Source organism: Phyllosticta citribraziliensis (assembly GCF_038025025.1).
Source record: "Phyllosticta citribraziliensis strain CPC 17464 chromosome Unknown J3D65scaffold_8, whole genome shotgun sequence".
NCBI classification, from domain to species: domain Eukaryota; kingdom Fungi; phylum Ascomycota; class Dothideomycetes; order Botryosphaeriales; family Phyllostictaceae; genus Phyllosticta; species Phyllosticta citribraziliensis.
The window spans coordinates 2,016,156-2,041,803 of NW_027117345.1; the positions used below are offsets into that span (position 1 = coordinate 2,016,156).

General features: G+C 57.9%; 10 protein-coding genes across 10 annotated transcripts; 6 read left to right on the forward strand and 4 right to left on the reverse strand.

Moving 5' to 3' along the window:
* Positions 1–38: 38 nt before the first annotated feature.
* J3D65DRAFT_631056 (uncharacterized protein) lies at positions 39–1,992 on the forward strand. The gene is made up of 3 exons (XM_066800883.1): positions 39–66; positions 122–929; positions 988–1,992. Exons 2-3 carry the CDS (start codon positions 207–209, stop codon positions 1,801–1,803), a joined length of 1,539 nt encoding a protein of 512 aa, XP_066654111.1. The 5' UTR covers positions 39–66; positions 122–206; the 3' UTR covers positions 1,804–1,992.
* A 497-nt stretch (positions 1,993–2,489) lies between these two features.
* J3D65DRAFT_451421 (uncharacterized protein) lies at positions 2,490–5,430 on the reverse strand. The gene is made up of 3 exons (XM_066796357.1): positions 4,744–5,430; positions 4,292–4,698; positions 2,490–4,241 (listed from the first exon to the last, which is right to left on the reverse strand). The coding sequence occupies exons 1-3, from the start codon at positions 5,267–5,269 to the stop codon at positions 2,610–2,612; spliced, it is 2,565 nt and encodes an 854-aa protein (XP_066654112.1). The 5' UTR covers positions 5,270–5,430; the 3' UTR covers positions 2,490–2,609.
* A 20-nt stretch (positions 5,431–5,450) lies between these two features.
* On the reverse strand, positions 5,451–8,624 carry J3D65DRAFT_631061 (beta-glucosidase). Its single transcript, XM_066800884.1, has 5 exons — positions 8,207–8,624; positions 7,554–8,160; positions 6,470–7,508; positions 6,250–6,422; positions 5,451–6,199 (listed from the first exon to the last, which is right to left on the reverse strand). Exons 1-5 carry the CDS (start codon positions 8,274–8,276, stop codon positions 5,584–5,586), a joined length of 2,505 nt encoding a protein of 834 aa, XP_066654113.1. The 5' UTR covers positions 8,277–8,624; the 3' UTR covers positions 5,451–5,583.
* Positions 8,625–8,821: 197 nt separating this feature from the next.
* Positions 8,822–10,365, reverse strand: J3D65DRAFT_451566 (membrane bound O-acyl transferase family-domain-containing protein). Its single transcript, XM_066796359.1, has 3 exons — positions 10,117–10,365; positions 9,263–10,064; positions 8,822–9,217 (listed from the first exon to the last, which is right to left on the reverse strand). Exons 1-3 carry the CDS (start codon positions 10,262–10,264, stop codon positions 8,914–8,916), a joined length of 1,254 nt encoding a protein of 417 aa, XP_066654114.1. The 5' UTR covers positions 10,265–10,365; the 3' UTR covers positions 8,822–8,913.
* Positions 10,201–11,144, forward strand: J3D65DRAFT_452263 (uncharacterized protein). Its single transcript, XM_066796364.1, has 2 exons — positions 10,201–10,661; positions 10,748–11,144. Exons 1-2 carry the CDS (start codon positions 10,377–10,379, stop codon positions 11,111–11,113), a joined length of 651 nt encoding a protein of 216 aa, XP_066654115.1. The 5' UTR covers positions 10,201–10,376; the 3' UTR covers positions 11,114–11,144.
* Positions 11,145–13,016: 1,872 nt separating this feature from the next.
* Positions 13,017–13,765, forward strand: J3D65DRAFT_669456 (uncharacterized protein; the record flags this gene model as incomplete). Its single annotated transcript, XM_066803202.1, has 2 exons — positions 13,017–13,377; positions 13,476–13,765. The coding sequence occupies 2 exons, from the start codon at positions 13,017–13,019 to the stop codon at positions 13,763–13,765; spliced, it is 651 nt and encodes a 216-aa protein (XP_066654116.1).
* A 1,309-nt stretch (positions 13,766–15,074) lies between these two features.
* J3D65DRAFT_646909 (uncharacterized protein) lies at positions 15,075–17,837 on the forward strand (the record flags this gene model as incomplete). The annotated part of the gene is made up of 3 exons (XM_066802301.1): positions 15,075–15,497; positions 15,528–17,781; positions 17,812–17,837. 3 exons carry the CDS (start codon positions 15,075–15,077, stop codon positions 17,835–17,837), a joined length of 2,703 nt encoding a protein of 900 aa, XP_066654117.1.
* Positions 17,838–18,228: 391 nt separating this feature from the next.
* Positions 18,229–19,917, forward strand: J3D65DRAFT_678744 (autophagy protein Atg27; the record flags this gene model as incomplete). Its single annotated transcript, XM_066803667.1, has 4 exons — positions 18,229–18,745; positions 18,913–19,522; positions 19,607–19,796; positions 19,849–19,917. Exons 1-4 carry the CDS (start codon positions 18,463–18,465, stop codon positions 19,915–19,917), a joined length of 1,152 nt encoding a protein of 383 aa, XP_066654118.1. The 5' UTR covers positions 18,229–18,462.
* Positions 19,918–20,415: 498 nt separating this feature from the next.
* J3D65DRAFT_646910 (tubulin domain-containing protein) lies at positions 20,416–24,248 on the reverse strand (the record flags this gene model as incomplete). Its single annotated transcript, XM_066802302.1, has 6 exons — positions 20,416–21,393; positions 21,497–21,671; positions 21,763–22,026; positions 22,411–22,616; positions 23,278–23,302; positions 23,356–24,248. The coding sequence occupies 6 exons, from the start codon at positions 24,246–24,248 to the stop codon at positions 20,416–20,418; spliced, it is 2,541 nt and encodes an 846-aa protein (XP_066654119.1).
* Positions 24,249–24,408: 160 nt separating this feature from the next.
* Positions 24,409–25,618, forward strand: J3D65DRAFT_631090 (putative Sin3-associated polypeptide Sap18). The gene has a single exon (XM_066800885.1). The coding sequence runs from the start codon at positions 24,637–24,639 to the stop codon at positions 25,432–25,434; it is 798 nt and encodes a 265-aa protein (XP_066654120.1). The 5' UTR covers positions 24,409–24,636; the 3' UTR covers positions 25,435–25,618.
* The last annotated feature ends 30 nt before the right edge of the window (positions 25,619–25,648 follow it).

Below are 25,648 nucleotides of genomic sequence, written 5' to 3' on the forward strand. Positions count from 1 at the left end.
CTCCATCCAAGACCAATGCGTCTAATCGAGTAATCCAGTATGGTGTGGCAAGGCCTACCGTCCAGCGTATGACGTCTGCAAGCCTGAATCCGTGGGGCCTTCATGGTTGACCGCCCTCCAGCAACGCCTCGTTCGAGCCGGGTGGGTGGCTCTACGAGCCGGCCCGCTCAGCTGAACCACGCCTGGACGTCCAGGTGTACCCGCGGATGAACCTCTACGTCGAGACCGACACGACGGCCAGCTTCATCGTCGACGCCAGACTGTCCCTTGTCACGGGCGAGCCGTACTACAACGGCGTGTACCACAAGGACACCAAGGAGACGACGCCCTTCGACCACCTGTACATTGACATTTCCCTCTCAGACAGCGGCCGCTCCCTCGTGGCCGACAAGAACGTCTCGGTCAACTCGACGGCCAACGAGTTCCAGTTCTCGCTCGCCGGCATCAAGGCCCAGCTCGAGCCGTACAACGTCACGCTCGTCGGCGCCTCGCGCGACGGCAACCAGTCGTACACGGCCACGACGCAGCTGTTCAAGCTGCCGGCCCGCACCGACGGCGGCAGCGTCGTCAAGCTGGACCGCCTGTACAACGGCCTGCAGGTGCAAGACTACCTCTCCAACAGCGACGCGTGGAGCTCCCTCTTCCCGTACTCGTTCTACGGCTCGTGGGACGGCTACTTCCAGCGCGCCATCGTCGACAATGCCAAGGCGTACAAGGAGTACGGCTACAATATCGTGCATGTAGTGCCCAATGCGGGCCTCGCCAATGAGGCCTTCAACTTCACCGAGTTCGATCTGTTCATGGATACGTGCGACGAGCTTGGGCTGTGGGTCATGTACGACATGCGGTGGACGTATAAGAACCTGTCGAGCGTCACGGAGCAGGTGAATCGGTACAAGGCGCGCAAGTCGCTGCTCCTGTGGTACACGGTAAGCCCTCCTCTCCCTGGCAGACTGTGAACGAACGACTTACCACGACGACCATCAGGCCGATGAGCCCGACGGCCAAAGCGACACGCTCAACGCCACCGTCGACACATACACGCACATCAAATCGCTCGACGCCTACCACCCCATCTCGCTGTGCCTCAACTGCCTCAACTTCCACTACGACGCCTACTCCTCGGGCGCCGACATCATCCTCTCGGACGTGTACCCCATCGCCGTAAACACATCCTACAGCGACGTGTACGGCACGCCGTGCAACACGACCTACGGCTGCTGCGGCTGCGACGACTGCACCGGCGCCTTCGAAGACGTCTCGACGCGCCTCGACCTCTTCGCCACGTACCAGACGTGGCTGCGCCAGGAGCCCAAGGCCTTCTGGGGCGTGCCGCAGGCCTTTGGCAACGAGACGTTCTGGAGCCGCTACCCGACCGACGCCGAGGAGGCCGTCATGGCGCTGCTCAGCGTCAACCATGGCGCGACTGGCATCGTGGCGTGGGACTGGCCTACCCAGCCCGACATCGTGACTGTCACGGCCGGCCTGGCGAAGGCGCTGACCGCCGCCGATGTCGCCGACTTGCTGCTCGCCGCGCGGGCGGCGCCGTTGGTGGTGACGGGCCGCGAGCGCGTCGACGCGGCTGCGTGGCGCGTTGGCGGGAAGATGCTGGTCAGCGTCGTCAGTTTGGAGTACGAGGACACGCCCGAGAGCGTCAGCATCGCGCTGCCGGTTGCGGCGAGCGGGAGCAGCACCAAGTGGGGGCCGGGCGGGTGGACGGTGAGCGGGTCGACTTTGTCGAAGCAGGGGCTGCAGGCATTGGAGGTGGACGTGCTCGTGTTGGATGTCGTTGCTGGCGCGTAGGTAGTCGATGAGATGAGATAGCATCCAGCCGTAAGTGAGCGAGCGAGCAGAGAAGGAAAGCATGCGGGCTCTGCTGTTGCGAGACTCTGTCTGGTTTGGATATATTAGTTTGAGGCCGTGTACTGTATCTCACTGTGTAGATCGTATCAACTGTACACACGTCTTGACAGAAATTCATTTGAATCACACCCAAAACCCGCTTCATCTCACTTGCGCATAACAGCACCCCAAAAATGCAGTCAGACTCCTTTTTCGTCAAACTCTCTTCTAAGCCTGCCTACCAGCCCGGCGCGCGAATACAAGGAGAAAACCAAGAAACTGCTCGTTGCCATCTTCGTCTTATTTGTTGTCGTTACAATAGAGCGAAAGCTCTGCAATCCAAGGAAAGAAAGCGGGTTTCCAAAAGGCCAGAACCAACATCGGCAGTAAGTGTTGTAGCTGTATCTGTTGCTTGGAATAGAGCAAAATATTTGTCTGTGAGGCCGAGCGGGTTGTACGGATTCGAAGTTCGAAGGCGTCTGTATGCCGGTCTGGCCAGGGCGCGGCGGTTATTCATGTTGCTGTAAAGGACATCTCTCATCTCTCATCTCCGCTTTCTTCTCGCCAGGGACCCAAAAGAAATCGTCATCGTCTAATCAACATCAATCACCCAGCGGAGATGGTCGTAATTCCGCGCCTGTCTCTCCTTCTCTCTCTTCATAATCTCAGACGGCCTGTGTTCAAACGGTCAGACGACGGTCAGAGGAAGAGAATATACCCCAAAAGAAGCCTGCTGCGCCCCACCACCACAGTAGGGGTCGTCAGTCTTACCATGCAGGACCAGGCGGGCTCTGCCGCCGCCTCTCGGCTCCCCCCCTCGCCGTGTTCCTGGTGTTGATCTTCTGCGGGGCAGCGCTGCTGTCGCCCCAGTCGTCGGCAAAGTCTGGCGGAGGCGCATTGGCGTCCGCCTTGCCCCAGTCATCCGCAAAGTCCGGCGGTGCGGCGGCGCCCGCGTCGCTCGGCTGACCCCAGTCGTCGGTGAAGTCGGCCGGCGGCGCCGCGGCCGCAGACGTGTCGGCTTCGACCTCGGGGGCGAGGCTGCCAATCGGAGAGGGATCCTCGCGGACGTCCTCGACGTTCTCGCTGAGCTTGATCAAGTCGTCCTCAGCATCGACATCATCGGCGCCAATGTCGAAACCCTCCTTGGTCGTCATGTCCTCGGCGCTGATTACGATGACTTCCTTCTCCGGTGCTTCCAGGTCGCTGTCCAAGCCGTCTCCTGGCCCATCATTGCCGTTTGCTCCGTTGAGCTCGTCGGCTGCCTGGGGCTCCCACTCCCCGGATGCTGTTGCGTTGAGATCTGACTGCAACTCTAACATATCCTCATCCTGCCACAGCAGCGGTTGGTCGTCACCTTCACTTGTGGGCTTGACCCACTTGGCAGCGTTCAAGTCGAGCTTGAATGGATGCTGTTGGGGCTTGTACCTGCAGCCTTTGCCTTGGCAACTTGGACGCTGGCAGACGTGCCCGTATAAGCATTGTGCAATTCGACATGCTGGGCCAAAAGAACATGGTTGGGCCGAGACGATGTACTTGAGAATATGAAAAAACTCCTGTTTCAAAGGGGCGTGGTCGTATGCGCACTCTTTGCCAGCGGCAGTGTTGGAACATTCGCCCCTGAGTTGATACTCGTTGCAGTGCTTTTTGCCAGATGCGTTGATAGAATCCCGATATTGCTGCAGCTCGATATGGGAGGGTCGAGGCAGGTAGAAATCCAGGCGGCAGCCATCCTTGTTCAATGGAATCAAGCCATCAGTCTCAGGTGACGGACGAGGCAAGTGAGCAGCAGTGTTGAATGCGCCATTGACGGGTGGTTCTTCACCCGCTGGTCTGAACTGGATGGTGTTCACCTGTGAGGCCCAGCTGCTGGTCGCGAGTCCCATTGACGGCTTGCTGCGAGCAGCACGCGGCGTGCTGTCCCAGTCTTGGGCCCAGGATGAGGTAGAGGCAGATCCCTTGTGGGTGCTGCTGGACCGATCGCTTGAATGGTTGGCCCTTTGGTTAGAAGTCTGCGGCTTAGACGGAGCTGATGCCCAATCATCGGCAAAATTGGGTTGAGCGTTTGAGGGAGCAGAGTCCCAATCATCTGCAAAGGTTGGTTTGGAATTGGTAGGAGCGGCACCCCAGTCATCAGCAAATGCTGGCGCGGTCGAGCCATTGTTGTTCCAGTCGTTTGCGAATGCAGCTTGCGCAGTCTTTCGTTGGTTCTTTGCAGGGCCTAGGTTCTTGGCCAGTTTGCTTTGAGGATTCCGGGCTCCGCTCCATGTGGCGAATTTTTGGTCAGAGGCAGACGACTGAGGAGCAGCGCTTCCCCAATCACCAGCAGCATTACCTTCAGGACCACCGCTGTCTCTTCTAGGATGCGTGTATTTGCATTTGGTACCGTATTTGCAATTACCCTTTTCATGGTCAGCAATGGCAAATAATGAGGCAGGGCCGCATGCCATACCTTTTGCACGAAACGAGTGCATACGCCTTGCTGAGGCTCAAAATTGTCGCCTGCAATGCTGGTAGTAGTGCTTGTTATAGCTGTGCTGCTGATTGCTAGAGGTGTTGCAGTAGTCGTTGTAGGACGGCTGGCGCTGCTCGAGGATTGCGTCCTCTTGTTTGCAGCGCCCTTGATGGTCAAAGAGTCGTCGATGGGCACGGAGATGCCGCCGCGGAAAATGGGCCCCAGCTCAACTTGTGCAAGGCCGAGGGATTGGTACTCTGAAGCAGACTTGCCTGCTGTGAGCAGGGTGACTCGGTCAGATCTGCCAAGATGAGGGCTCAGAAGAGGCATATAGCGCGCATCGTGGCATCCAGCAAACAATATGTGCCTGCACTGGGTACTCTCGGCGAACAAGAAGAAGGTTTCTACAAAGTGAGCTTGTCTCCGGTCTGGAGAGATTCAGGGCTCACCTTCGACTTTTCGAGAGGCACTTTCGCTGGTGCCGTCGTAGACATCAACAAACTCGAAAAAGGGCTCGGCACCGTTGAATGCAGACATGAAGGGCGTGATTTGGGCAGCTCCCTCACCCAATGCACCGAATAAGCCGTCGGCATTACAGTAGATGCGGACAAGTACTTCGCACTCTTCGGGTTGGCCGATTTTGGTCACGATTTTGGTGAGTTCAGCCCTGAGCAGGTGGGCAGCCTGGGCACCTCCTTGGGCACCGGCTGATAGCAGGTCGTTTGAAAAAATGTAGTCGTCGCCATCGATCAAGACCAGAGCAAAAGGATTCTTTTCGTGGCCACGGGCTTGCTTCTTGTACCTTTCGCGACCATCTCTTTCTTCTTCATAGTCGCTCTTTAAGCGGCGGTAGTCTTCGACGAGGACCTCGTACTTTCGCAGGACTTCTTGCAGGGACTCGTGGTGCTGCGTGTTTGCCATGCGAAAAGAACGCACCTGGTGCTCCATGGCGTCCAGTGCCAAGTCTCCGATCATGTTGACGGGAGTGATTGGCGTACGACCGTGGCTCTGAGACAAGGCCGGTGGACGCGGAGAACGAGGCAAGCGGTCGAAGCAACGGCCAATGGATGCTGAGGAGCAGGAGAAGATGTCTTGGGCTGGTTTGACAGAGATGGAGCCAAGTCAGTGGGGAGAGGTGCAAGCGGGGAGCGAATTCCTTTGCAAACAGAACGCAGAGGCCAGAGGCTGGCCGGGCTTGGCATGACTCGTGCTGCCGCGAACGCGTCGCGCCTAATTCCTAGTACTACCGTGCTGCTTCTGCGGTTGTCCCTTGCTCTGCTACCTCACTTTTACAAACCCTTCCACCATGTCGTCTTTGCCACGCCAAAACGCGCCCTTAGCGGCGTCGACACGCTGCTGTCTCCAACCAGGATCTCGTACTCGTCCGCCTCGCTAATCCACGCCTCAGCCTCCTCGTCCCAGAAGCTCGTCGCGTACTTCTTGTCCAATTCAACTCTCGCCTCGCTCTGCTCGCCCGGCTCCAGCCAGACCTTGGAAAAGCCCTTGAGCTCTTTCTTTGGGCGCCCGATTGATGGTGCCCCTTGCGAAACATATACCTGGACCACCTGCGCTCCCCGCTTCGATCCAGTGTTTTTGACGTCGACCCTGGCAACCAGCTTTCCATCCGTGCTCTCGTCCTCTACCCGCAGGTTGCTCAGGTCAAACGTCGTGTAACTCAACCCCCATCCGAATGGGAACAGAACCTCTCTCTGCACCTTTTCGTAGTACCTGTACCCCACATACACGTCCTCGCCGTACAGAGTCCGTCCTCTCTCGCTTCGATAATTCAAGAATGCCGGGTTGTCCTCGTTCTTGACAGGGAACGACAGAGGCAGCTTGCCGCTCGGACTTACTTTGCCAAAGAGCACATCGGCTACAGCATTGCCTGTTTCGTTGCCTCCGTACCTACTTGCATTAGCACTTGTCGTTTTCAATTTCGTTGCATAGGTACATACCAAGCTTGGACGATGGCAGGGACCGAGGAGATCCAGGGCATGCTGACGGGAGTGCCGGATTGCAAGAACACGGCCGTGTTGGGGTTAGCCGCTGCAACGGCTGCAATCAACTTGTTTGATGCACCAGGCAGCTCCATTGTTTTCCGATCATAGCCTTCAGACTCCCAGTCGGCCTGACGCTGTCAGTTTCGGCATCCGCGGAGATTCGACCACTACTTACACTGAGCCCGGCAATGACAACAACCTGATCAACCTCCTTAGCCAGTTTCACCGCCTTGTCGATTTCTTCCCGTGCTTCGGTCTTGACTGCGCCTCCAACTCGGACGCCACCGCCAGCCATGACGGTTGTACCCGTAGGCCTGAGATTCGACGTTGCGCTGGATCCGAACTGGACCAAGACGTCGTACGTCTTGCCCGCTTCCAAGTAAATACTTCCAAATTCCTCAATGGTTCCCGAACCAAAGAAGGAATCCCCCTGCTTCTGGTTCTCGGTGTTGTCGACCACCAGTTTTCCGCCAATCCAAAGGTTCGCAGTTCCGCTGACGCACACACCAAAGAGCCACTCTCTCGACTCGTCTGGAGTCAGTTTGCCTTCCAAATCTACCCAAAAGTATGGACTGGTGATTTCTGGGTTCTTGTAATCCGCGAGCAGGATATCTGAGGTCTCGACATGGACTGTATCGACCTGCTTCCTCTCTTTTGCTGAAGGCGGGTCGATGAAGAATTTGGCAGTCAATCCAGACTTGGTTCCGTCGGCGGTCTTCACTGTGCGTCCCAGATCGGGCAGTCTCCTGTGGCCAGCTGCCCCGAGGGCATATTTCACGTCACCCTCCCCTTGGGCCTTGATACCCTCGAAAGGAGTCACGGCGTAGTACGGACGCAAGTTGGCGGACCCGCCTCCAGCGTAGCACGCTATCTGTGCGTTTGGTCCGATGACGGCCACGCTCTTGTCTCTTTTGAAAGGCAAAACTTGCCCTTCGTTCTTCAGCAACACGTGGCTGCTCGCTCCGATGTATCTCAACGCTTCCGAGGTTTCCTTGGAGTCTACGGTGCTCTCTGCGGCGTTCTCGGGTATGTTGAGTTTATCAACCTTGTTGATTAATTCCAGCAGTTTGCGCACACGCTCGTCAATGGTGCGCTCTTGGATCTTGCGAAGACCAACATCAATCGCAGTCTGGTTTCCTCTCACGCGCGGTGGCCCTGGCATTTCCAGATCCAGTCCAGCATTGATCGAGTCTGCAGAGGTATACGTGCCAAACCTGTCCTGGTCAGTTTGGCCTCGATGCAGTGCTTCTGGAACTCACCAGTCACTCATCACTAGCCCATCAAATCCCCATTCATCCCGTAAGATTTCCCGAAGTATCCTCTTGTGGTCGCTCATGTGGGTGCCGTTGACCCTGTTGTAGGCCGTCATGTAAGCCATTGGCTTTGCATCCCTCTGTGCGATTTGAAACGGCATCAGATAAATCTCTCGCAGAGCTCTCTGGCTTAAAACTGCATCCATGGCCTGTCGCTCATGCTCTTGATCATTGCAGACAAAATGCTTGATGGTGGCCGCAACTCCGGTATCTTGGATCCCGCTGACCACGGCTGCTCCCATGACACCTGCGAGGTAGGGGTCTTCGCTGAAAGACTCGAAACCGCGGCCGCCCAATGGCGATCTCTGCATGTTCACCGTTGGACCCAAAATCACGTGGGCACCTTTGGCAATGGCTTCACGCCCCATCAAACGGCCGCCATCTTTGATCAGAGATTGGTCCCACGTTGCTGCAAGACCAGTGCCACATGGGAAACAAGCAGCAGGAACACCGTTGAAGAATTGAGTGCCGCGAACACCATTGGGACCATCGGACGTCCGAATTGATGGAATTCCTAGGCGTTTGACTGGTGCCGTGTGCCAGAAATCGATGCCTTGTCTCATCAGCCAGATTCAAGAAGTCGACTCTTTTCAACATACCAGAAAGCAAACTGATCTTCTCATTGAGGTCAAGCTCAGCAAGGACCTTGTCAACGTCCAGAGGTGCCATGTTCCCAGCTCTTGTGCGTGTAACGAATTATCTCAAGTCTGATCAAACAATGGGCAATTCCTCAAAACAGGACAGAGAAGAGGACGAAACAAATATGGTGGACAAGGCTGACTGACGTCTTATCTGGCGACTTCGCAGCAACAACGGCTGCCGCAGAATAGCCGCCTGGAGGAGCCATCAGGCAGCCTGCGACATGGAGCAAGGGCAGGTTTTGAAGATCTTCGTTCGTGTCGGGGCATCCTCGCGACATGCATGCTCCATAGCGGAGCCGCCGACGTCGAAACCTTGTTGGCTCGCTCCCAAAACACCACCATTCTACAGATTAGATGGCCGCGGGAACTCCGCTGGCGGGGTAACATCGGGCGTCGATCCGGCAGACACGTCCTCCCCCTGCCCTGACCTTGCATCCTCTGCAGCAACTCGTCATTGGCAGCCAGTATCTCGTCTTACATAGGTTGCTCTCAGCCGCGGCCCGTCCCTGCCGACTGCCCGTTGTCCCGTTCATGCTACGAGCCCGACGTGTTCGTCATCATTGCACGTGTTCTGGCCGTGGGTCTTCTCCTCGTACTGACAGTTGGCACGTCTTGATTTCTCCATCGCTAAGGTTCACATTCTTCGACATGGACTGGACCAGCAGTTACGCCGTTGCCTGCCCTGTTTGGATATTGAAAAATCCAAGGAAATCGCCCGTCTTTGGGAAAAGAGCATAACCTTCTTCCAGTTGTGGACCACAATTCCACCTCATGGAGTAGAGAAGCCAGGCCGCCGTCCACACATAGCCGACGCGTTTCCAGACGGGGCGCTCTTTGAATCCCAACCTACGCCCGGCCTCGATCACATGGTCCTCGATCAAGATGGCGACTGGCTGCGCCATGAAATATTTCATGTCGCCAGTATCATGCCCGCACGTGTATATGGCACCGCCACAATGGATGATGGCACTACAGCAGTTAGCTGAGAGAACCGAGCAGACAATGGCCACTCACCTGGCGAAAAAGCCGACAAACAGTTGCGTGTACTTTGATGCAAAGGTTCCCTTTTTCAGACGAAGGACGTCCTTGGCCACAAAGCTGCCGCTCGTGTTGGTGATCCTCCTCAAACACTGATGCCATACCGTCCCCCACAGCTTCCTGACAGTGTAGCTGTCGCTCCACGAGCCCCATATCGGCGGACAATCCTCTGGGCGCCAGATCCCGAGAGCTACGCCCACAGAATAAGCAGTGGAGGCCAGCAAAATGAAGGGCGCGCAGATCAAGCAGAGGGTGCAGAAACTCATCGAGAGTTGGTACCACAGGGGCTCAGAGAAGAAATAGCTGCGGGCAAGCGGGTCACTGTTTCCAAAACGCGACGACGACACGTACGCTTTGCCTGCTTTGATGATCAAAGTCGACAAGCACGCCAGGCTGATCTGCTGCGCGACAAAGTTCCAGCGAGAGTAGGGTTTGGAGTGCGGCGGGACTCCTTTGACTTCATGTGTCCATCCAACACCGCGGTGGTACACCATCACCAGCTTAAAGGCCCACAGGAATCGCTGGCGAAAAGTGCGTGGAAACGTCGACAAGGGCGGCGGCGGAGACCCGATTCCGGTGGCCGGGGAACCAAATTTGGGCCGAATCTTTTCACGGTCGGCATTTCCGAGCAAGACGAAGTCGACGTATTTGAAGAGGACGGTTATGAAGAAGCAAGCCCACGGGTATCGATCGGGGAAGTTGGCTCCGAACGTATACTGGCCGTACTTCCACGCCATAAAAGCGACGACGGGCAGCGAAAAAGCCGTCCTCAGGAGACCTTGCGGATGAGGTCAGTTTGACAAACTCAGGGGAGACTGGAGCAGCCTTACCTCGGGGAGCCGCAATTGACAGCAAGACGACGAAGACGAAGCAAGGGAGGTACCACACGGGCAGCGTGGCTCGCTGCTCCAAGGCAGGGAACACCGTCACCTGGCCCAGTCGCGCCAGAAGCGAATGGAGACGCAACAACAAGTCCATTATCAACAACAAGAACCACTCGGGAGGGGGGAAAGGACCGCTGGGTTACGCGACGGAAATCACAGCCGGGATCCTTTTATACAACAATTCAAAGAGCAGCAGCAGCATTGTTATGTCGTTCAAGGAACTTGCCTTCTTGGTTTCAACCGTTTGTGTTCGGAACGCGTGCACCGGCTGCTGGTCGACGACATTCCTTCTTGACTATGTGGCACCACGACCCAATGGGATCTGGGCCCTTGGAGCATCGACGTTCTGCTCCTGGCATTCTCCAACAAAGGCCGCCCGCGGTGATTGGAATTGCTGTGTGCGATCCTTCATTCCTGATGCCATTGGCCCTGTTGCGTCCTCAACTGATCTTCTTCGCTGGCAGCGCGGGATGTTGGCGCTTCTCCGACTGGTATCGTGTTGCTTGGCTCCTCATTGTTTGCCAGCGACTTGGCGTTGACTTTGCATGCCATGCCGTGAGGACTGACAGTTTGCTAGATGTCGGGGACAGTTTGCCAGATGTCGGGGACAGTTTGCCGCCGCGGGCTCAATGATGGCTGTCGATTTTTCCAGGGTGGAAACTCGTTCTCACTCGGAATCCCTACCGGACGCAACACATGGCATTGCCAACTATATGCTAGTCCGTTGGACCACCCTTTGAGGCTCTGTTCGGACAGCTCTGATCACCAGGTCAGCGACGGAAAGGCTTTGAAGCGAGAAGCCATGGTCTATGAAACCATTCGAGCGAGACGGAAAGAGTCCAACTTCACTGTGACGGCCACATGGACGAGCGGCGTTCAAAGTGTCGGGAATCAGGCAGTGCCGGGAGCCTTCAACGACTCACATCCACAGACGCGGTCGTAGTATCAACCTTCACAGTGGCACCAAGCCTCCGACGCCAAAATGCCCATGTTTCTTAGACTTTCTCACTGACCGGCAGTCACGCTCCTGCGACGCATGACACCTCGGCATACAACATGCGCACTATCGATTTTCCTTCTCCTGTGCGGATGCAACAGACGGCAAAACGGGAGCGCGCAGCAGCCGCCCGAGCATCCGGTCGAGTCGGCTGATAGGCAATTGGGGCAACACGAAGAATGACGGTGCATGACACAGACAGAAGGAGTGCGGCCGCGATCGTGTCTGCGTCAAAGCGACTGCGGCCGTACCTGCAATAAACAGAGGCGAAGCGGCTTCCAGAAGCCGAACGGGCAGCAGAGGCAGTGCATGGCACCCAGTTTTACATAGTGCCTAGTACGCCGTATTCTCGTTGATGCTGTAAGGCTGTGCGAGAGAGGCAAGCCATCAACGTCACAGCCCTGTCGGGACAAATTACAGCGGCCAGGCAATTAAGGACTGGGCGACCTGAACAAAAAAGGGGGGGGGGCTTGGCCCTTTTCGGACGGGGCTCGCGCGCCCAAAATCGCAGCACGAATACGGGCTAGCCTGACTATTTTTGGTCGGGGCGTAGGCTACATGCTTGTCTAGGGACGGGCCGAGCATGTCACCCACCCACCCACAACCCCACACACCGCGCCTGCGGCATTTGTGGGCAGAGATCGAGTGGCACGCTGCTGCTGCTCCTTCTAGGGGTCGCGCGGTGTTCTTCTAGAAGGTTTGTGATGGCGTCGGGGACGCCGCCTGGCACCAAGCACACGAAGCATTTACACGGCCCTTGTTCGCGGAAGATGTGGAGATGGAACCCATACCCACGTCAAAGTCAAACGGGCGAAGCTTTTGCACAGCGGCGCCAGGGAGACGGGGGGGCAGGGCAACGAGCGAGCGCCACAAGGCTCGAAAGAATAGAGTTGGATCGGACGACCGACCGCCAAGCTCGCTTCCGCTTAACCATAACGGCGTTGCTGGCCAAAATACGAGCACATGGGCCCAAACAAGGTCGGAGAGACCGCAGCAACAGGAGGCGGCGGCCAGTCGACGGAGAGATCTCCCCCAGGGCGTTTTGTGTTTTGTAAACCTGCTCCCCCCTCAATCATCAATCATCAACCCCGCCGCCTGAAGAGGGAACACTGGCCGCGGCTGCCGAGTGGTTGTGTGTGGCGATGCGACTCAAGGCTCATCAGCCCTACCGCCAGACGCAGCCACCCCATCCTAATTTCTTACGTGCCCATCTTCGCTGTGTTCGTCTTGCGCCGGTTCTGGTGATTAAGGTAGCTTGGTTGATGGTGCCCGGTGACGCAGTATGTAGCATTTTTTATTTCTTTCCTTCTGGCGGCATCGCCACTGCGTGGTAGCACGCGGGTTGCTTGGCTCACGTCGGCGGCCGGCTCTGGTACACAGCCAGCCAGGTGTTCTCGAATAGACTGCGCGCTGTGACGGAACCGGTGAGGCGAGAATACGAGTGGTCATGCAACAGTGCCTGGCCCAGAGCCATCGCGAGAGCGAGAGAGCGAGAGAGAGAGGAGGCACCAGCTTCTTGGGTGGTCGGGTCAGGCCCGGACCTGGGAACAGACAGACGGACGGACGGTTCCAGTCCGACCAACGAGGCCCGCGTCGCCGCATTGTACCGTGCTTGGACGTCCGTCGAGGCCAAGAAGGGCTCGTATTGCTTGACTCCACCACCATACCAGCACCACCGCCGCCCGCTGGGTAAATCTTATAAAGGACGGGGTACAACCCAGATGATTGTGACCATCAACAAGCCAAGCCATCCAACAGCAAAAGCCATCCGCACCTTAACCACCACCTTCTTCACCTTTTCAAATCAACAAACAACCCTCTTCTCCACCTTCAAACCACCACCATCAACATGCAGTTCAAGAACTTTGTTGCCGCCGCGGCCCTCGCCGCCTCTGCCTCTGCCCTCCCCGCTGCTCAGCAGGAGATCAAGGTTGTCGACTCGGCCGTCGGCCTCGTCGAGAGCACCGCCAACCCCAACCAGGCCGTCGACGTTCCTGCCACGAACCTCAAGACGTTTGGCTTGATCGCCATCAGGTCCGGCTCTCCCCTCCAGAACCAGGGTCTCACGGCCCTGCAGAGCGGTCTGTCGATCGGCCGCAAGCAGGACGCCAACTGCTACGGCGAGACGTCCGACTTTGCTACCTTCCAGCTCAACGTCGAGACCGAGGAGCTGTTCCTGTTCAACACGACCGAGCTCAGCAAGCAGCAGTGTAAGTCACACCACCACCACGGTCCCGCAGAAAGAAAGAAACCAGGGGCGATTTTAGCCGCGTGGGATGTCGCAGTAGCAGCGCTAACCCTGCCACAGTCTACACCGACCGCTCCGGCATGGGCCGCGGCGTGCTGCAGTACTCCAACGGCATCGACACGTCGTTTGGCAAGCGCTCGGAAACCAAGGGCTTCGCCATCAACGAGAACGGCTCGCTGCAGTTTGACGGCTCCGACTTCCTGGCCTGCCCCTACGGCGACTCGGAGACCGAGTGGACCGTCTCCATCGACGTCGGCAACATCGACCCCTTCTACACCGGCAAGAACTGCACCGGCTTCATCGCCAAGACGATCGAGACGACCACCCCCGTCGGCTGCTTCTACAACTAAGCAGAGCATGCATGCGCGCGCGCGCGCGTGTATGTGCACGTCAACAACGCGGCTCGACACGGGATGGATGGCCTGGGGAGTGGTTGGCGTGATTGGGGACAAAAGAGGGAATTTTGGCGGCTGTATTTTCTGAAAACTGTAAACTGTAAATAACTTGAAGCTCTCAAGGTTGGCGGCTGGCGGCTGCATGCGCCGGCCACCCCGCGAGGTTATTTTTTAATGCCATGACGACATTGGTCAGCACCCCCCTTCCCCCAACCGAAGGCCTCTCTTTTGGTTGAGTGATGTGATGGCTGCGTCCCGCCTGTTGCCTGGGCGCCCGAAAAAGGATTCCTGGGGCATGCATGGTTGACAGCCCGTGACGGGTGCCTCTGCAGGAGTAAATAACTAGGTGGTTGGATGGGTTTCCACGGACGGTCTCTTACTTCAAAGAGCTTGATTTCCTTGCTGCAGTTCAATCGTTCTCATTGACCGCCCTGAGCGTCGTGGTCGGCGCCACGACTTTCTTTTCGATTGGATACATCATAGACGTTTGGGCCGTTACGTCAGTGGTGTCGCAGAGGCTGTGGACCTCATGTGGTTCAGGCGAAGCTTTGCTAGACGCTTGGCTGGCTGCAAGATGGCGTCAAAGTCGAGATGGCGGCGGACGAGGTGCATATCGAGGTTTAAAAGGCTTCTGGGCTGAATTTTCGTTCAGGGTGCGAATAATGGTCGGCGCGTATCCAGGGACGAATCGTGATAGTGGCCGAGACCGAGCAAAGTCCTTTTTTGTGATTGAGAGCGAGAGATGACGGAGTTCGGGCGGTTTTGTTTCCGATGAGACGGGGTGGATGGCATGGGATGGGATTTGTGCGCCGGGTGCCACGGCCTAGCAACTTCGATTCCTTCTGATCCGGGAGGCCGCCGTCCGCCGTCCGCACCGCACCGCACAGCAGGCCAGGCCAGCGCTTCATCACCTCTCCGGCTCTGCCCTGGGATACGCGCTTTCCCTCCCTCCAGCACCGACGAGTCATTATTCATCACTCAGGTCAATCACCATGGCTTTCCTTCTTCTCCCTCTCCCTCTCCCTCTCCCTTTGATACCTCTACACGATCCGCCAAGTCGCCCCAGCAGCCAGCTCAAGCCACACCCCAAACCGTGAACATCCACAACAGCGCTTGCTCACCGAGGGAGGTGATGCACTGCCCCAGCGGATCCCTCCTCGTCTACGCCGGCCCTACGCTCTGATTCGCAATTGGTGATAGCCAACGGGCTCCAGCTCAAGCTCCGTCTTCTCCGCACCGGTGCTTCTGCTCTACCCGCGCAATCATGGCTGAATCTATAACGGCACCGCTGTCCGCCCATGACCGCCGCCGAACCCATCCGACCATGCCGCACGCCCTACGGACCGATGGTGACGTTGTCGCCCCTTCTCCAGACCTCAGCACCCCCTCCGACGAGGAGTCGCCAGCCGGTCAAGACTATCCTCCCCAGGACCCTCAATCCCTCGTGGGCTTCAGCATCGGCCATGCCCAGACGCACTACGCCTCTCCGACCACGCCAGCTGCCGAGAAGGCTGCCGCCATGGAGGATTTGCCGGGGGGTCCTTTTGGTGACACGGAAATTTATGGTCTCGAGGGCACAAGAGAGCCGCAAACGGTTGGCTCGTCTGGATCTTCGACCCCAGTGACACAAGAAACTGCGCCACCACCTCGAGACAGTGCGACGCAAAAGGACGCCGAGCCTCGAAAAGTCTCGCCCACGCGACCAAGAAGACACCAGAGATCCGAGGACCTGAAGGCGTCGTTGCGAGAAAGCTTAACTGGGCACAGACGCCGCGCGTCTTCTGGCGGCTCGACCACCAAGAAACTACTCCCGTTCAACCTGCCCTCGCTACCCAAGAGTCCCAACTTGCTCAACTTTTCCCTTCCGGGTTTCTCAAGCAGCAATGACCGCCGGACGAGCCAGGATGGAACCACGAAATCGAGCAGCCCGAGTCCGCAGAGGACGTCGTTCCCAGACCCGCCGAAGCCGTCGGTCCCCTCGCATTTGCGCCGTTCTACAGTCCACCTGGATGGATCGAGCGCGTCGAGGTACCAGAGGGCTGAGAATGCCAGCAAGAGACCGCCATCCAGCCGCCAATTGACGAGGGACAGTCTGTTGCGAAGGTCAGCTTCGGACGAATCCCTGGTGCTCTATCGGTCCCTCTCAAAAGCGTCGTCGCTCGGTGATGACACTCGATTTGAGCATGTGCAAGAGCAGGTCAACAGTCGCATCAAGGCCATCAAAGACAGTTTCCAGGACGCCAATTTTAAGATTCGCGGTATCCCCTCGATGCCGAATTTTAACAATTTGGCAATGTCTTTTACTGACCTCACTCGCGGGCGTTCAGGGGCTTTGTCGACGAAAAATTCCTCTGGGACCCCCCGCAAAGGCACGCCAAGCCCGTTGAAGATCGAAAAAACTCCTGTCGAGGGACCGAAGAGAAGCCCTAGGCACAGCGTTGCTGGAATGAGTGCCAGCAATGCTGCCCAGCATCCATTCTTCACGCAGGCAACCAGCGACTTGAAGGGGGACGTTGTCATCCTTGGCGGCTACCGCGGATCGATTCTCCGTTCCGCAGAGCCTCCGCATCGGCAGCTGTGGGTGCCGATTAAAGTTGGCCTCAACCTGCGCAAGGTTGATTTGGAAGTGGGCCTAGACCCTGAAGACGAAGAAACAATGGAAGAGCGGGTGATTCCGGGCGGCATGCTTACCCACATTGGTCCTGTAGATATCTCGCGACGTCTGTTCAAACGTCTTCGGGCCTCGGAAAACGCCCACAGTGGCGAGTTGCGCGTCCATGACTACGGCTACGACTGGAGATTGAGCCCGCATCTCCTCAGCCGCAGGCTCATAGAGTTTCTCGAGTCTCTGCCGTGCAACAAGCCCGATGCGCCGGCAGATCAAAAGGGCGCCGTTGTGATTGCTCACAGTCTGGGAGGGCTCATCACTCGCCATGCCATCAACCAGCGGCCAGATCTTTTTTCGGGGGTCGTCTACGCTGGCGTTCCCACGACCTGCGTCAACATTCTCGGGCCCTTGCGCAACGGTGACGATGTGCTCCTGAGCTCGCGAGTGCTAACTGCCCAAGTCAACTTTTCAATTCGTACAAGCTTTGCGCTGCTTCCCCTGAGCGGCAAGTGCTTCTTTGACAAGTACACCAAGGAGGAGTACCCGGTCGACTTTTTCGACGTCAACACATGGATCGATGGACGCTTGTCTCCATGTGTCGCTCCGCCTCTGCCGCCGCTCAAAAATCAGCTCAACAATTCATTCGATGGGATCATGAGGTCCATGTCCAGCGTTCTTCCTACGATCGGCCGCAAGAGTTCCATTTCGAAGTCGCCCAGAAGTAGCACGTTTTCACTTCCTGGCATGGGCAGAGACGAGGCAGCCAAGGATTCGTCTGCAGCCAAAACTGCCAAGGCCGAGGCGCAAGCAGAAGGCGGCCGGCCCAGTAGAGCAATCGGCGTGCAAATGGGCGGAAACCAAGGCGACAACCCGGCCGAGAACAACGCGTCGCAGAACAGCAACCCGGCGACGGCTGTCACGATTCCTCGCGACAAGGCGATTGAATACCTGCGGCGCACGTTGGCCGAAACCAAAAAGTTCAAGCAAGAGCTCGATTTCCGCAACGACCATGGCGACGCAAATCGCTATCCTCCGGCCGCCGTGATTTATGGCAAGAGCATCCCGACCGTCTATGGTGCCAAGATCGTCGGAAAAGAGGGTATCAAGCACGCGGACGCCTACGACGAGCTTGCTTTTGCCAGCGGTGATGGAGTCGTTCTTGCGCGGGCCGCCATGTTGCCGCCTGGCTACGCGGTCGTGAGAGGAGGCGTCGTCAGCAGTGACCGCGGCCATGTCACGTTGCTGGGTGACCTAGAGGCCGTTGGGAGATGTCTGGCGGGAGTCGTGGCGGCGAGACAGGCTGGAGTGGGCAAAGGGCCGGAGTTTAAGAAACAGAAGAAGACGGCGACGTCCAAGGAGGAGTGTACGAATAGGCAGATGGATGGCGGTCAAGGGACGCAAGTTGGCGTTGGTTCATGATCACTGCGCTTTTTTTGTTGGGTAAGACGGAAGATGGGTCATGATAGAATGGGTGTACAGCAGCATCGGCATGTCTTGGAGTCGGCGAAGCGTCGTTATGGGCCATTGTAGTCATGATAGCGGTAGCATTAACGAGTAGAGCTCTTGTGTATAGTTATATGTACCATCATCTGCAGTCTGGCCCGCGTGCCAACACAGTTCTTGTAAGGGCCTGACCATCTTGCGGCTTGCTTGACCAAACTCGCGATTGGGGACTTGGTGTTGCGCCGGGAGCCGCACATGGCGTGGGAGGGATGGCATGGCTAAGGCACGGGTGGTCTTAGCGTCGGCAGTCGGCCAACGGTCTTCGGTTGGTTGGCAGAGCACCCCCAGCTTGTACTGTACTGGCTCTACTCTACCGCACGCACCTGGCTGGCTACCTGACCCGTCATCACCTCTCAACCAACGAACACGCGATCAACCGCAGACTGCGGGCATCCCGTCAATCCCAGCAGCTTACGGCATCTTCAATCGCCAACGTCATTACAGACCGGGCCCTCTAAACTCCTTCACTCGTCACCTCTGCCCCGCCGCGCCGCCGCCGTTGCAGCAGCAGCCCAAGGAGTGCTCCTCTGCCCGCCTCAAAATGCGACGCCCTCAATTATCCTCGGCGGCCTCGGCCGTGTCGGCCGCAGCAGCAATCCTCAGCCTGCCCCTTTTGGCACAGGCCGTCAACCTCAACTGCAAGGACATCGTCGTCGACGGGCAAGACTACAACCTGGAGAAGCTCGGCGGGCCGCACTCGGTGCATTGGATACAGGAACACCCGCCGTCGATTTCCAACTTTACTTTTACCGTCGACATTTGTCAGAGCCTCAAGCCGCTCAAGGGCATAGATAAGAACGACCAGTGTCCGCAGGGAACGAGAGGTACGTGTGTTCCTCCTGTCTTCTCGTCATCTTTTGCCAGGCTGGCTGGCTGGCCGGCCGGCTGCCCAGTAGTTCCCCTCAGGCGTGTCACGGCGTGCACCGCGAGATGCAACCACCACGGCCGCCCTCTCCCCTAAGCTGAGCTGACACCGATGCCAACACCATAGTATGCGGGACCGAGTACATCACCAACACGGCCGACGACACGACGCTCATCAACCAGGTGGTGCCGATTGCGGGCGACTACACGCTGCACCGCGGCAAAGGGCTGGACCCGAAATTCACGCGCCTCAAGAACTCCGACTCCAACTCGGACAAGGACAAGGACGGCCTCCGCATCGAGCTGCGCGGCGGCAAGTACCCGTTCAACCAGAAGAAGGGCCAGGAGCAAAAGGCGCTGATTGAGTTTGTCTGCGACGAGTCGCGGACGGGGCTCGAGGGCCTCGACGACCCGCTCGACGAGCGCGAGACGGAGGATGGCGATGATGAGGAAAAGGGCGACGAGGGCGCGGAGAAAAGGGATTTGCGTGTTGTGAGGAGGGCGGAGGGCGAGGACGCGCCCGAGGGAGAGGACGAGGGCGGCGATGATGGCGATGATAAAGACGACGACGACGAGAAGCGCAGTCTGCGGTTCAAGAGCTACAAGGAAGAGGGCGACATCAAGACGCTGCGGCTAGAATGGCGCACTAAGTACGCATGCGAGTCGGCAGCGGGCGGCGGCTCCGGGGGCTCCAAGTCGTCGGACCACTGGGGCTTCTTCACCTGGCTCATCATCATGTAAGTGACGTCCCTCCATCCTCCCTCTCGCCGTCGACGAGGACGACGACGATGAACCATCACTGACGCTCTGTGCCTGCGCAGCCTCTTCCTCTGCGTCGCCGCGTACCTCATCTTCGGCAGCTGGCTCAACTACACCCGCTACGGCGCCCGCGGCTGGGACCTCGTGCCCCACGGCGACACGATCCGCGACCTGCCCTATATCGCCAAGGACATTGGCCGCCGCTTCGTCAGCTCGTTCCAGGGCGGCGACTCGAGAGGCGGCTACAGCGCTGTCTGATTGCCTGCGTCGGCTGTTTCTCTTACCGCTATATACTCTTTTACAGGTCGGGCCGCTCTCGGGCGTCTCTGCGTACGTGCTGTGGTCGCTCGCCGCTTTCGCGTCGCTCGCGTGAGCTGCCCGTGTTGTGTTGGTTGGCGCAGGCGTGGGTGAGTGAGACGAGGGAAGATTGAGTGCGTGGGACAAAGAGACGTGTAGATTATGGATCGGGTGCATCATCTCTGCTGTACCATGTCCACCCGCTGTATGTACATTGCTGGCGTCGTGGGGGTTTGATCTTCAAGTTGGTACTTTTTCGGCGGTTGGTGCAGCAGACAGACAGACAGTCAGTCGGGCCAGCGGATGATTGTCCCTGGCCGGTGCTGGCTGGTCTGACGGATGGATGGATGGATGGACAGGACAAAGAATGGGCGACGGAGGGGGGGAAAAGTGGTTGGATTTTGGTCAGGTGAGTTGCTTCTCGCAGCAGCCGCCAGCGGCAGCAAAGCTGCCTGCGGCACCGTTGACGGAGAATATGGAATCAAGTTTCGAATCTTCACAGCTACCAGTGCCAGGTTTTCCTTTGTTGCCTTTCCAACGCTATGCGCTTTTCCTTCCTCCCTCCCTCCCTCCCTCACTCGCTCTCCCCATCACTCTCCAAATCGCCCTCGTCCCAGCCCTCCTCATACTCATCCGCCAACCCCTTGAGCCCATCATACAGCGCCTCGCGCTCCTCGACGCCGCCCATGCGGCCAACCAGCAGCGCCATGCGCCGCAGGCGGCTCGACAGCTTCGACGACGTCGCCAGCGCCGTGCGGACGGCGACGCTGCTCCTGTCCGGGCCTCCTCCGTCTCCCTCCTCTGCATCGTCACCGTCGTCTTCCGGCAGGTTAAAGATCCGCGGAAAGCTGTCGAGCGCCGGGAAGAGCAGGGGCGTGGCGTAGCGGAAGGCGCGCGGCACGGCGCTGGCGAAGCGGCGGTCGCGCGTCGCGGCGTTGAGGGCGGCCATCGTCGGCGCGTCTGCTCCATCTCCGTCAGTAGTGGCAGTAGCCCACGCCCCGCGCAGCGTCTCGACGCGGCCGAAGACGTGCTCGCGGGCAGTGCGGTCCGCGGCGTCGTCGCCGTCGCGAGCAATGCCGCCCATGACGATGTCGAGCTCCTCCAGATCATCAGCGTCGGCGAGGGCGGCCGCCACGGCGTCAACGCGGGTCGACGCCGCCTCGCCGCGCGCCGTTTTTCCAGACTTGCTGCTCGCGACGCGGGCGTCGTGGCGGGCGCGCAGCTGGCGGGCGACGGCGCGGGGCGCGGCGACGCGCATGCGGGCCTCGACGACGCGGCGGTTGCCGTCGCCGTTGAAGGCGGACTCCATGGCGGCGAGGGAGGCGGCGGCGGGGTCGTGGGCGCGCAGGCGCGAGGGCAGCGTTGCGGTTTCGAAGACGGCGGCGCGGAGCGCGCTGGTGTACCAGGGGTGGGCTGGCGAGGGGGGCAGGGCGAGGTACGAGGGGTGGTGGGGGCGTGAGGGCCGGGCGGGGAGGGGGATGTAGGTTGAGGTGATGGGGATGAGGGCGGTTAGGGAGAGGGCGCGGTTGTGGAGTTGGGCGCGCTGTTTGTCCTGCGTTTGTGTGAGTAAGGTACGCATGTCGTTGATGTGGGAGGATGGGGGGAAAGGGGAATAAGGAGGATGAGAATAGTGTAAAGTAAGTAGATTTACGCACCCGCTGCTGCTTCTCGTCGTCCTCGAGTGCCCACGTCCAGATACTCAGCTTGCCAAACTCGTCGCGCAAACGCTCGACATAACGCGCGGAGAAGCCTCCCCAGGCGTCGTCGACGCTGCTCAACACCTGTAGGCCTTGCAACTGGTCGCACTCTTCGATAAACGGGCGGAGGTCTCTGCCATCAATCGTCAGAACGCCATCAATCTCATGAACCATCCGACCCCCAAAGAAGCAAGACGACCATCGTCTTTGACGAGTCAACTCACCGATCAAGCAAGTCATGCTCGCGATCCAAGCCCCTAAACAGCTCCTCGCCCACGCCCCACGACTCGAACGGCTGCAGCTGCGACTGCAGTTCGAACTCGTGCAGCTGGACCAGCGAGCGCGGATGGTAGTAGACGCGGCTGTAGTCGGACCAGTAGCGGACTGTGTCGTTGGTGAGAGGCGGCGGGCTGGTACCTGCATCGAGTGCTTGAGTATATGCGCTTGGGAGGATAGGCTCGGATTTGATTGGGGTTGTGCCATTGTTCCTGGAAATGTGGGTTAGAGGTGTGTAGGATTTTGGTCTGCATGTGGAGGGTGGAATGATGTGCTTTTGAATGGGAGAAGAGGGTGTCGATGTTCGTGTTGTTGAATCAGGAGAAGAGAGAGTGAAGAGAAATAAGAGACTTGGGTTGGAGCACGGTTGGAGAACGGAGATGTACACACGAGGCCTTAGCATCAAGACGAGAATGTGAAGAGGATGCAGAAGTCCATCTGTAGGATAGTTCCGTATCTCTTGAGTGCTGAAGGCGAGAAAAGAAGCGAAATAGAGAGCAGCTTCGACAGGCAAGGAAAAAAGAAAAAGGAGAAGAGAAGAAGTTTTGGAAAAGAGGTAGTATCAGAAAACGGCAAGAAACCAACAAACCACCTACCACAGAATCTCCCTCGAGCCATCATCCTCTTCTAGCTCATACAGCGCATTCACCTTCTTCAAGCTGCCAAACGCGCCCTTGAGGTCATAAATGACGGCCCGCGGCATGAACGTGTCAGAGCCATCGACGCCCACGCCCGGCCGGAATAGGACGTCATGGTTCACCGGCGACTCATTTTCTCCATCGTCGTACGTAAAGTACGATTCCTGGGGGGTGGCATGTTAGCAGTGCAGATGCTGGTGTGGTGGTGGACGGCGACGTCATGTGGGCGGTGGCCGTGATTGGGCGACGCGTTGCGCAGAGGTTACAAGCGGCGATGCTGCGGGTTTGGAAGAGGTATTCGAATGACTGACTTGAGTGTTCCAAAAGTGTGTGCCGAGATAGTTGGCCTGGTTGCCGAATTGGAGGGTTACGATTTCGTGCATGGCTTGTCGTCGTGGTTGGGGTTTGTCCGCCGAGGGTTTTGCCTGCCCGCTGATCTAGCACCGTGGCGGTGTTTGGGATGTGGACGATGCTTCGAGATGAACTTGCACGGGGCAGGTCCTCAAGTTTTCATTCAAGTCTTCAGAATTATGTGCTTTACAAGTTATAATTCATTTTGGCAGTCACCAGTACATGTACAGGCAAAGGTGCTCAACGACCGGCTCGTCTAAATGTTTGTCTAGAAATTGGTTGCCGCTTTTCCACCCCACTCAATCAACCCATGAGCTGCAGCTGGTCCTCCGGCGGCCATCTTGTTTGACAGAAGCTCAAGCACCTCTTGATGCTTTGCAAGTACTTTCTTGTAGTCTCGTCGCTCATAATGTGCGCAGTCGCCTTGTCGCTCTCGTGCAGCTTCTCTCGAGCCGAACGTTCGTGGATACCAACCATGGTGACACCGATGGGCCAGGCACTGTGGAACAATTAGTTTGGCTCCGGATGAAAGCGGAGTTGAAGTCAACTTACGCCTTGCCAATACTCAATCGTAGATAGCCATCATTCGCATCCACGTAGCGTCTCTCTTGGGCCGCCTTGACAATCTCTACCACCGGCTCCAGAACGCCGTCTTCAATCTCATTCTTCTCGAGCTTCCTGAAGAACGGACGCAGATTCTCTTTGGCTTGCACCATGGCATTGTATGCCTGTTTGCCCTGATAGCTGCTCTGAACCTCGTCAGGTCGCTGCGCAAGCGCAATCTCCCACTCGCTCAGGACCATGTTGAAGTAAGACGCCAGTTGGCGCGCCAGGATCTTGCGGCCTGCTTCATCCTTGGGCAACTTTACATCCACAATCATTTCTCCGCCGCTGACTGGTTCCAGCGTTGTTGGTATGGGTCCATCTGTGAGCTTTGGCGCCAGAGCTTGTCCCGTCAATTTCTTGTAGCGCTTCAGCCGTTGCTTATGCGTCTCGCCAAACAATCGTGCTGGCTCGGCGAGTTTGCGCAACCTCTCAATCAGCTCCTCCTCTGATATATCCTCCGCGCCCTCGGGCAGTGGCGTCTGGTCCTTTTCGCTTTGCTTAGGTGGCAAGTCTGGCAATCCAAGTCGCTTTCGGCGCGCCCGTTCTTCTGCCTCTTCCTCTTCCTCTCTTAGCTTGCGCGAGTGCTCGGCCAGCCGGCGCTTCTTCTCCTGGCGCTCATGTTCACGCTCTGTCTCTTCTTCTTCGAGTTTGCGCTTTTTCTCGAGCTTCTCTATCCGCGCTTGCTCGGCTGCTTTCTGTTCGGCGAGGTAAGCAGCTTGTCGTTGTGCTTCGATCTCAGAGCGCTTGAGATACTTTTTGTTTTCGTCTGCGGCAGCGGTGGGTGGAGTTTTGGATTTGCTTTTTTCGATCTGCGCGGACATGAGCTTGGCGAAGTCCATGTTGGCGACGTCAAACATTGGTGGGAATGGAGAGAGCAAGGGTGGCGTGGAAAGTAGAGGTTGAAGTGAGTTGCAAGGAAGGTCGAGGAAGAGCTACCCACCCGGCGCCAGGCTGCCCGCCTCGGCCCAAGGAGGTCCGGTTCCGTTCCGTCTGGTGGACCGGAGACTGTCCAAGCTTCTCTGCCCGCGCTGCGACACGCGACGGACGGGTTGTTTCTTCAACATCATCAACCATTGAATACCAAACTCCGCCCACTGCTCCCGATCGGCCCTCCAGAGCTTTGCAGCTGTCGCCAGTCATTCTACTCCCTCAACCTTCTCGCTCACCGAATCGTGTCCCACGCGCAACACCAGAGCCCGACCGAAAAATCCACGGTCCTTCAGAACCATGGCAACTACAACACCCGCTGCGAAGATCGACCGGCAAACAACTACACCCTTTCTCCTCAAGCTCTTCTACCGCCAAAGCGCCTTCCATCGTCTTGAGGAGTTCAGCCCCTACGCGAACAGCCCTCCTCCGCCTCACCTCCAAATTTACACCTGGCCGTCATGTACCCTGCGCGAATTGACACATCTGCTCGTCACTGCTCTGCCGTCACTCCTTCCCTCACCCGCCATAGGAACGCGTCTCTCGTTTCGCCTCATTTTCCCCGACACAAAAGGCGCCGCCATGGCTGCCACTGGCGGTGGACGCGGCGCAGATAATGGCAATGTGCCACCAGGACGGTATCTGAGCAAAGAGCTGGGGAGCGTAATCATTGGAGGCGGTGGGCCCGGCGTGGAAGAGGATGACGTCGTGCCACCGACATCTCGCGCAGCCGCAGCTCTCGACCGACTCGAAGGCGACGCCGACAAGACGCTGGCCGACGCGCGCTTCGTCATTGGCGACTACGTGTCATGTTGCATCTTACCTCCTGGACCTGACGGCAGCGTTGCGACAGGTCCACCTCCCGTGCCTGCAAGTCGGGGATACGGACCCCCTCCGTCGAGAGAATATGGTGGAAGAGGCAGGGAAAACGGGTTCGGGGACAGGTACGGAGCGGGAGGCTACGGACGCAGAGGCCCAGGACCAAGGTACGACGGGGGGAGGGGCGAAATTCCAAGAGGAGAATGGAGGAGAGGCGAGATTCCAAGAGGGGAACCAGCGCCGTATGGAAGGGGACGAGGGCGCCCGCGGCCGTATTGAAGTGCATTGCAAGACTCTGCTGCGCCGGATGGACACTACTGAGGATCGGCGCAACCATGATGAGCTTTTGGTTTCTGTTGAAATATCCGGATCTGCATGCAGGGCGTTTAGGAGCAAACTGCGGGTATGGAACCTGCCCTAACAGATCGAATTTGTCTTCCTGGTTAATCTTTACTGCCCAGCAGCAGGCATATCACAACAATCGATTCAAATA